This window comes from Lutra lutra, chromosome 12 (assembly GCF_902655055.1).
Source record: "Lutra lutra chromosome 12, mLutLut1.2, whole genome shotgun sequence".
NCBI lineage: Eukaryota > Metazoa > Chordata > Mammalia > Carnivora > Mustelidae > Lutra > Lutra lutra.
The window spans coordinates 63743500-63753445 of NC_062289.1; the positions used below are offsets into that span (position 1 = coordinate 63743500).

General features: G+C 60.1%; 1 protein-coding gene across 8 annotated transcripts in view; it reads left to right on the plus strand.

Moving 5' to 3' along the window:
• The window catches only part of ARVCF (ARVCF delta catenin family member), a 53499-nt gene extending 43970 nt beyond the window's left edge, over positions 1–9529 (plus strand). For 5 of the 8 annotated variants that reach the window (XM_047697562.1, XM_047697569.1, XM_047697563.1 and 2 more), the window contains 14 exons: positions 440–623; positions 1445–1562; positions 1999–2170; positions 2869–2886; positions 3427–3498; positions 4965–5092; positions 5398–5548; positions 5831–6029; positions 6131–6242; positions 6350–6440; positions 6762–6815; positions 7236–7321; positions 7912–8027; positions 8680–9529. In XM_047697562.1, the coding sequence (XP_047553518.1) occupies positions 440–623; positions 1445–1562; positions 1999–2170; positions 2869–2886; positions 3427–3498; positions 4965–5092; positions 5398–5548; positions 5831–6029; positions 6131–6242; positions 6350–6440; positions 6762–6815; positions 7236–7321; positions 7912–8016 (1490 nt within the window). In that variant the 3' untranslated portion in view covers positions 8017–8027; positions 8680–9529. The remainder of the gene's footprint in view (positions 1–439; positions 624–1444; positions 1563–1998; positions 2171–2868; positions 2887–3426; positions 3499–4964; positions 5093–5397; positions 5549–5830; positions 6030–6130; positions 6243–6349; positions 6441–6761; positions 6816–7235; positions 7322–7911; positions 8028–8679) is intronic. The other 3 variants (XM_047697564.1, XM_047697568.1, XM_047697566.1) reach the window with 2 other exon arrangements.
• The last annotated feature ends 417 nt before the right edge of the window (positions 9530–9946 follow it).

A 9946-nucleotide genomic window follows, 5' to 3' on the forward strand; every position in this document is an offset into this window, starting at 1 on the left:
ACCCTCTCAATCCCCATACTCCAGGTCTAGCCTTCTGGTCCCACCCTCCAATGGGGCTGGTGCTGGGCGATGGTGCCTTATGGGACCCAATTAGTCAGGTAGGGTCATGTGACCACCTTTAGGTGGGGCCAGTGGAGCAGTAGTGCCACCTGCCCCCCCCACCCCCCGGGCTCAGAAGGGATGGGGGAAGAGAATGTACCTGCTTGTCCAGCCACGGGCTCCCTGCCAGCCTTTCCTCTGTGTCCCACCCCGCCTGGTGCTTCCTCCCAGCAGGTAGCTACTGTTAGGTAACTTGCTTGGGCCAGGGTGGGCACCCAGGACCTCTCACGGCTTTTGTTAATTCCTGCCTTCTGGGGCATGTCCTGAGTGAGGTCTCGTGGGGAGGTCGGAAGGTCACTGCTTGTGTGGTGAGCACGGGCTGGTTAATGGCACCCTGCAGGCACACTCTGGAACCTGTCATCCTACGAGCCCCTGAAGATGGTCATCATTGACCACGGCCTGCAGACGCTGACCCACGAGGTCATTGTGCCCCACTCAGGCTGGGAGCGTGAGCCCAATGAGGATTCCAAGCCAAGGGATGCTGAGTGGACGACAGTCTTCAAGAACACATCAGGCTGCTTGAGGTGTGGGTGGGGGCTGGGCTCGGGCACTCTTCTCTGCAGCCACCCAGGACCGTTCTTGGTCAAGGAGGCAGGAGCCAGGCACCAGAGCCTGTACACAGACCTGGGAATGTACTCGTGTCCTATATAACCTGGAAGGCAATTAGCCACCCAAGTCTCAGGAGCCTCCTAGCCAATGTCGCAGTTCCTGCCCAAGTCCGGAGAATGGGGCCTGATGGGGCTGTACTCAGCCCCAAGGGCAGCCTCTGGACAAGGTCTGCCACGCTCTCATGTAGGACCCCATGTCTCCAGCCCTGCTCAGCTTCTACCCACATTCCCATCACCGTGACAGCCAGGTTAGGGGGAGCCAGGACCCTCATCTTCCGTCTGCCTCAGAGGCCTCATTGCACGTCCTGGTGACCTCAGCCCCAGTCCTCCAACCCTGGCCATCACAACAGAGTCCCCACAGGGGATCCTGGGTTCCCATGGTCCTGCCTGTCCATCAGGATGTAGCCGTGTGGCCCTCTGGGGTCCTCATCTCAGGGTAAGGTTGAACTCAGAACTGCCACTGGGGCAGGGGGAGCAGAATTACCTGTGCGTGGATTCAGGACTCTGGACCCTTCCAATTCTGCTGGGCATCAGAAAAGGCCCCCAGCTCCACACAGATGCTAGGCCAGGGCTCCTTCCGAGGGTTGCAGTGGTTGAGACACTGTCAATAGCCCTAACAGGCTGGTGTCAGAGCTGTTCTTACAGACGAAGACCTGACCCCAAGGCCTGGTGCAGGGGAGGGGCTGGGAAATCCCCGTGGGAGCCAGGGGTTACCAGGCTTGCTCTTGGCCACCCAGGAACGTGAGTTCGGATGGTGCAGAGGCCCGGCGGCGGCTCCGGGAATGTGAGGGGCTGGTGGATGCCCTGTTGCACGCCTTGCAGTCTGCAGTGGGCAGAAAGGACACGGACAACAAGGTGGGTGGGGCAGGGGGCAGGGCGGATGTCCCTAGCAGGTCTCAGCTGGGTGAGTCTCATAGCCTCCTCCAAAGGGTTAGGGAGATGGAGCAGGGACTGGGCCCAGGGGGCCCTGAACTATTGGGGCAGCACAGGAGAAGTAGGCATGCAGTCTGGGGCAGTGCCCTGGGCATGGGCCACACCGAAGTGACCACTCCAAAGTGGACATGCTCTGAAGTCCCCCACCAGCTCCTACCCATGGTGTGTTCTCCACATTTTTCCTTCCTCAGCCCCTCCCTGGGAGCCCTCACCCCTGTAGGCCCCCTGGCTTTGGTCTCCCTGTCTTTGCACCCTCAGCTCCCTCTGTGCACACTGGCTGTGGCCAGACTTCCCTGGGGAGGGTGGGCAGTCTCTGTGCTCACCTGGCCCTGCTCCACCATTTCTCCTCTCCCCGCAGTCGGTGGAGAACTGTGTGTGTATCATGCGGAACCTGTCCTACCACGTGCACAAGGAGGTGCCTGGGGCCGACAGGTACCAGGAGGCTGAGCCAGGGCCCCCGGGCGGTGCTGCGGGTTCCCAGCGCCGGAGGAGGGATGACGCCGGCTGTTTCGGTGGCAAGAAGGCCAAAGGTGTGTGGGAGGGACTGGGGTACTGTACTCTAGGACTCCCCCTGCTACCCCAGGCTGAAGGGGCACCATACCTGTGGCCATCCCAGAAGCCAGAGACCACCTGGTCAGCTCGTGATGGGCAGGTGGGGAAGCAGGGAGCCTGGAAGGCCGTAGGGTCATCCAACTGACAGACCATCTGCACTCTGGGGTCCCCCAGTGGAGGGCAGGGGTGAACCTACATGGTTGTCCCTGCTGCTGCCTGGACTCAGTCCCTCAGCCCCAGGAAGGGTTCTTTGGGTCCCTGTTTGGAAAGTACTGAAGTCAATGCTGCCTCCTGGCATTCACAGAGCACCTGAAGACCTTGAGATGGCCTGGAGGCAGTACCCCACCCTGCCTTCACACCATCCTACCTGGCATTTGCTGGGTGCAGGTTCCGGGATCCACATTCTCAGGCACCTGCTGAGTTGCATCTGTGCACCGCCTTGACCTCCTCCCCCGCCCGCCCACCCCGTGTGGACCTGTTCTGAACCCAGGCCTCCCCTTTCTTGCTCCACTTGCGAGCACTCAGCCCTCCCCAGTGATCGGGATGGGGTTCCCCGACCTATCTGTTCAACCCAGGGTATGCATTGGGAAGTCGAGGCCACCTAGGAGGGCGTGGTGGGGGGGTGCTGCCCACTCAGGCTCATCTCCTCTCTCCTGTGCTTCCTCCGGCCGCCCAGAGGAGTGGTTCCACCAAGGTGAGTCCCTGTTTGTCCTGCTGTCCAGGCCCAGTGGGTGCAGTGGACACCAGGGAGGTGTCACCCACCCTGTTGTCCAGGCAGTCATCGCTATGACAACTGCAGGGCGGTCCGCCTCAAGGCCCTGCCCCATCCCCAGTCCCTTTCCCAGGCAGCCGTCTCCATGACAACTGTGTGGACATGGCAACGGCAGGAATGTCAGCCCTGGACTCACTGGGAGGCCAACGGGCTATTCCTCTGTAACCTCAGACCCAGCTACCCAGGCAGGGCTGGGCCTGGAGCTGGAACAGGGAGAGTCAACGGGGGGCAGGGTCTGGGTGTATATGTCTCCACAGGCCCCAGGGAACAAAGTCTGCCCCTGGGAATGAGGTGATATATGGCTTAAAGGGACCACACAAAGTCCCCGTGAGGCTGGGCAGATAGGGAGCCCAGATCATCTGAACTCAGCTCTGCTGCCTTTCAGAGGAGAAGATGCTCCCTCATTTGAGATGAGGGTGACTGCGAGCTAGTGAGCTCACCTCCGCCGCTTCTCTGTTCCAGGGAAGAAGGATGGTGACATGGACCGGAACTTTGACACACTGGACCTGCCCAAGCGAACAGAGGCTGCCAAAGGTGAGTCGACAGCAGCAGAATTCAGCCCAGGCCCATCCAGGTAGCGAGGCTTTGTGCTACCAAGCAGACTTGAAGGGCCTTGGGGATCCCGTGGGGAAACAGTCCACAGGTGTGCGCCCCCCAGAAGGCTGTCCAGTCCCTGGGTACCTGCTATGGGTTCAGAATCAGGGTCAGTTCTGTGGGTCACTCCAGGCAGGGTGGGAGACAGAGGCACAGAGAGAGAGAGGCCAGGCATTTACCAGGTCACACAGCATGCGAAAAAACTAGAGGGGATAAGGCCTTCAGTGAAGGGCAGAGTAAGGCCTTCAGTGAAGGGCAGAGACCGGTTAGGCAGGACCTGTGGTGTCAGCTGAGGGGCTCATGTTCACTCCGGGGGTTTAGGAGCTGAGGTGGGCAGTCAGGTCTAGTAGGGAGGCTGATCATGCAGGAGGCAGAGTGGTTTGTCTTCTCGTCCCCTGTGTCTGTTGCAGCCCTACTGTGTGCAGGTGATGTTCTGTACACTGGGAATCTAGCCTCAGTAAGATAGTTCTGCCCTTGTGTGAGCCCCAGGCCACGGCCCACCCTGCAAGCCCAGATACCCCCAAGCAGGGTGGAAGACCCCAGCCATGGGATCTAGGGGAAAACATCACACACAGAGGGACCAGTGCCGGCAGATGCCTTCAGCGGTAAATACCCTGAGTGGTAGACGTGCTTGGAGCATCTGGGGAAAGGAAGCCCAGCAGAGCTGGAGTGGAGGGACTGAGGCATGAGGAATGGGGAGGGGGTGAGAAAATGTGGAGTGGGAGGATAGGAGAGGAGGAATAATGTCTGGGTACAGGACAACTGAAAGGCTGTTCAGCCCCTCCTCTCTGGAGTACCTTGGGGCAACTCTGCTGCACTGGGGGGCCAGGGCCTCAACTGATGGGGAGCCAGGAGTGGTTGAGCAGGGTGCGGACTGAGAAGGCGGGCCCTGTTGCTAGGGGTGCGCACTGGTAACAGCCTAAGTTACATAGGAGAGAATAGGGCCATGTTACTAGGGAGGATGGGTCTCATTGCTAGGGCTCCTCCCCCCCAGTTAGTTGCACTACCCAGGAGGGCTGGCCTTGTTGTTAGGGAGTTTGAGTCCTATTGCTAGGGGAGCGGCCCTGGTTACCATTGGTTACCACCTCCCTCCCTACCCCCCGCCTCCTGGATGCTCTGGATACCAGGCAGGTCCAATACCATTTCTTTGGCAGCAGGGTCAAGGGAACAATGACCTGGTTTAGACCCCCTGCCTCCTCACTGAGTCTCTGTTCTTCCATGAAATGGGAATTCTTTCTCCCTTGGGTGGCTCATAAGGGGTGAACATGTGGTTAAATTTTCCCTGACTGCACATACCCATCCCTGGCCCCAGCTGACTCTTGCCCTGGGGGCATTGATGGGAGGAGGGGAAGAGGGGGTAATGGGGGGGGGCCTGGGTGACTGGGCGGTGGGTGCTCTGTGCCCAGGCTTTGAGCTGCTGTATCAGCCCGAGGTGGTACGTCTCTACCTCTCCCTCCTCACGGAGAGCCGGAACTTTAACACCCTGGAGGCTGCTGCTGGCGCCCTACAGAACCTCAGCGCTGGCAACTGGATGGTGAGAGGCCGAATCTGGCAGGGAGGGGACATAGAGAATCCTAGGTACCCCATCGGTGCCGGCCTCTGCCTTTGCCCAGTCTTGGTGGGGGGACCACATGGGACATGGTGCCTCCCCAAAGTCCGGGGAGGTTTGCAGCACAAAGGCTGCAAGTTGGAGGTAGAGTTGAGATGCTTGGGTAGGGCTTTGTCCTGCCGGGGAGGAGGGTCCAGCCAGAGGGAACAGTCAGGGCTTAGGCAGGAGAGTGTCTAGGCCTGTGGGCGGGACTCAGCGTGCTGAGCACCCTCCCCGCTCCACTGCCACAGTGGGCCACCTACATCCGTGCCATGGTGCGCAAGGAACGTGGCCTTCCGGTGCTCGTGGAGCTGCTGCAGTCCGAGACTGACAAGGTGGTGCGTGCTGTCGCCATCGCCCTACGCAACCTCTCCCTGGACCGGCGCAACAAGGACCTCATTGGTGAGGATGCTGGTGGGGCAGAGCCAGGATGCAGAATCCAGGGGGCTGCTCTGGGGTGCTCCCCCACATCCCCCGGCAGGGTGGGGAGAAGGTCAGGGGCCCAGCCCTGCTTCTGTCATTCCATCTCAGCCTCTGGAGCTCAGGTCTTCCCAAACAGTCTCAAGTCTAGCCCCTGAGCACAGTGAGTGACTTTGCAGCTCCCTGAGGGCTCTCCTGGTGGATCCCACCCCTTCCTGCTGGGGTGGGCAGAGGTGTGTGCTGACAACGGCCCCTGCCCTTCAGGGAGCTATGCCATGGCGGAGCTGGTGCGGAACGTGCGCAATGCACAGACTCCGCCGCGACCGGGTGCCCGCCTAGAGGAGGACACAGTGGTGGCCGTGCTCAACACCATCCATGAGATCGTGTCCGACAGCCTGGACAATGCGCGCTCACTGCTACAGGCCCAAGGGGTGCCAGCGCTGGTAGCACTTGGCGCTGCCAGGTGGATGAGGGTGCAGCCTGGAGAGGGGGCCAGGGGAGGGCGGGGCCGGTGGGGAGGGCAGGACGGACCAAGTGCTGACCCCGCCCTGGGCCTGGCCGCAGCCAATCGGTGCGTGAAGCGAAGGCCGCCTCCCACGTGCTGCAGACTGTGTGGAGCTACAAGGAGCTTCGAGGTGCCCTACAGAAGGATGGCTGGACAAAGGCACGCTTCCAGGTGCGGCCTGCCTGGCCTTTCTTTTCCTCCAACGCTTCTCCAGGCTAGGTCCCCCACAGGAGTGCCCCTGACCCCACACCCTGTTTTGTGCCCCTGCCCACCCCTAGTCAGCCGCTGCTACTGCTAAGGGACCCAAAGGAGCACCGAGTCCTGGAGGCTTTGATGACAGCACCCTGCCACTGGTGGACAAGAGCCTTGGTGAGTATGGGGTCGGGGCGTGGAAAACCGTATCTGAGGTATAAGAAATGCTCTTCCACCTAGGTGCATTGACTATGCCAAGATAGGTGAGGGCTGGGAGGGCCCCTTTCCTGGCTTGCAGCCTCCTACAACCTCTACACCCATGGTGTCCACATTGATGGGGGGGGGTGTTTCCGTGGCAGAGGACCGGCAGATTGGTGCTAAGATATTAGTGACAAAGGATACCCAAGGTCACAGAAGCCATCCCTGCTGTGGGTTTGTCTGTCCTGGTGTCCCCACTGGTTCTTGCAACGAGCCAGCCACCTGGCTTGTGCTTTGCAGATGGTGAGAAGCCAGGCAGCCGGGACGTGATCCCCATGGAGGCACTTGGCCCAGGTGAGTGCAGATATGGAGCTGCTTGTTTCCTGTGGGGGGGCAGGGGGTGGCGGAGGGCAGTGGAGGCTCTGAAATGGGCCAGGTGGTTTTGCCTTGTGTGTTTGGTGCTGGGAAAGCCTACCAAGGAGGTGCTGGTTGGAAAAGAGATTTGATTTAGGGGTGTTGCTGGGGGGCGGGGCGGTGGGTAGCCAAAAGGAGGGGTCTATGCCCAGGCAAGGTCTTTGGTCTGTCAGCTGAGGGGGGCTGGAGGGTTCTGAGCCACCACGAAACGACCTGGCCCAAGTCTCCAGCACAGTGTTGGAGCAGGTAGAGGTTATCTCCCAGTGCACCCTGTCCCAGGGACCCCCTGTGCCTGGGCTGAGAGGGAGAGCTGCTCCTGCGATGCCTGCCCCTGAGTTCCTCTCCTGTCCCCACCCCAAGACGGATACTCCACTGTGGACCGGAGGGAGCGGAGGGCTCGAGGTAGTGACCCTGCAGGGGAAGCCTCTGAGAAGGAACTGTTGAAAGTAAGTGGCTGTGGGCAGGTGCCCAGGGCATGCCTGGCTAGGTGCTGAACGTGCTGAGTTTAGGCCACCTGGTCCACTGGGGTGGGGCTCACCTGCAGGGCAGCTGGGCTGGGAGACAGAGCCTGGGGGACTGCCCCCCACCCCCAGCCTCAGAAACTTTACTGTCAGAATTAGTCTCTGGGTGCAGGTGGTTTAAAGCTCACACGCATAGGGAGAGCAGGGGCACAGGACAGAGGGCCCTGCCCTGAAGATGCACAAGGGCCGGGGGAGTCTGAGCAAGCGTGTCTTCACCCTTCTCTGCTTGTGTGGTGTGGGGAGGAGGGTTGGGGGAGGGCCCATCGTTGTCCTGCCTACAGGGCAGCTCCTGTTAACCTGTTCTGTGACAGTCTCTTGGCTTTGGGCACAGGCCTGTGTGTGTCTACACATCAGTGTGTATCTATGTGGGCCACACTAGCTCAGCTCCCCCATTGTGTGCACCCTGGCTCTGGCCTCGCCCCCTCAGCAGCCCAGCCCCCACCCGTCAGCGCTGACTAACCTGCTCTGTTCTGCCTCTAATGCCTTCCTGCCCACTGCCCACTGGTCTGCTGCAGCCCGACCCCAGCAGGAAGGTTCCTCCTGGGCCCAGCAGGCCCGCAGTCAGGCTGGTGGACGCCGTGGGGGACGCTAAGCCTCAGCCCGTTGACTCCTGGGTCTAGTTGCATGCCTGGTACGTTCTCTCGTCTGGTTTTTCATTCAGCTGTTTCCTGTGCTCTGGGAAGGGGCTTCTCGTTAATCTCTGCTGGCTGCATGTTCTGTCCCTTGGTGCTCCCTGGTGGGACTCCGGCTTCAAGCTCAGCAGGCTCAAATGCCCATCTCTGGGACAGGCTGGGGTTTGAGATGGACATGCCCCCCAGGCATGCAGTCCCGGCTCAGGCACTGTGTCATATGGGTCCAGAGCAGGAACAGGGCCCCCACATTTAATGCCCCAAGCACAGTGCCCCCCAATGACCAGCAAGTCGGATTGGCCCTGATAGTGAGATTCGCGAGGTCAGCCTCTGCCACCTACAGCAGCTGCCTTTGTCCATACTTTCTTTTCTTTTTTTTTTTTTTCTTACAGAGAGAGATCACAAGTAGGCAGAGAGGCAGGCAGAGAGAGAGAGGGAAGCAGGCTCCCTGCTGAGCAGAGAGCCCAATGCAGGGCCCGATCCCAGGACCCTGAGATCTAGACCTGAGCCGAAGGCAGAGGCTTTAACCCACTGAGCCACCCAGGCGCCCCTTGTCCATACTTTCATTGGCCTAGCCTGTGGAGGGGTCCGCCTAGCACCCCCTCTCCCCCGCCCCCAGGCCACCCTGCTTAACCTTCCCCTCTCCCTCCTTAGGTCTCCAGCGTAGCCCTTTGTTCTTAGGGATCTGATCTTGGGAAGAAGGGAACTCACAGAACCTGCTGTGGAGCTTGGAGCCCCCTGGCGGCAGGGGTTGGCAGCGCCTCTCACCCAGGAGCCAGGGCCAGACATTCTGGACATGCCTCCCTTCCTGCCCCTCGCTCCCTCCCTCCTAACTCCCTAGGCTGAGTTAGCTGTTTACTGACATGGTGCTGTGTGCAAGTGAGAGAGAGAAAGAAAGCCAGTGGAGCTGCCAGGGTGGGGCCAGGGAAGCGGCAGGACAGGGCACCTGGCTTTGCTTTGGGGCTGGTGGTGTAGGAAACTGTGCTCCTGTGTGTGCAGGGCCCCAGAGGAGCCTGGCGGCGGGCCCTGAGAGCAGGCAGTGGGGAAGGGAGGAGGGGGCTCAAAGAAGGAGTTTGACTCTGGAAGGTAGACGGGATCTGCTGGGCTCTGTGTCCCACCCTGCATGGCAGACAGACCATGGTGGGGGGGGGGGGTGCTGGCCCATACAGACAGGCTTTGGAGGTAGCAAGATGGGGGTCAGGCTGTGCTTGCCCCCCACCCTGCCCTTGGCTCCATGGAACCCCAGTGCAGCAGGAGCCTTCCCTGAGCGGCTCTGGCCTGGCCGTGGCTGCTGAACCCTGTCTGCTGGATCCCCAAGTCACAGCTCCGGGACTGACCTTCGGCAGCAATGGGGGACTGCTGCCTAGTGCCTGCTGTTCGGGACTTAAACACAGAAGAAAAACACTGACAAAAAGCATTAAAAATGAAACCAAAATAAGACTGTATTGGTAAACAACTAAATTTTTGTAAGAAAATTTAAAAATTAAAAAAAGCAACAAAGGAACTTCCTATTTTCTGTGGCTCAGATCTCTTGCCACCAGCTGCTTGCCCTTCCCTGCTTGCCAGGTGGGGCATGAGTATCCATGTGCTACATCCGGAGGGGGCTCAGCTCCCTGGCCCCGAGTGGGTTTCTTCCATGTCCTCCCAGGCCCACTGTGATCCCCTTTCTGCACACACACAGAAAAAGACTTGCTTCTGGGTGGTTGGCTGGGCCCCGAGTCCCATGGCGGTGTCCTGGCCAGAGGCTGGTCTGCACACAGGTGGGCTCAGCCAGAATTGGGGGGGGGAATCCCTGGGGAGCCTCTAAGGTAGCTAGGCGCCCTTGGGGCCAAAAGGCCAGGGTTGGGACTGGGGATTTGGGCAGTTGTGGATTTGGGGAGATGAAAAGCAATTATATCTCCCTTGCTCACTGGACAGCTGT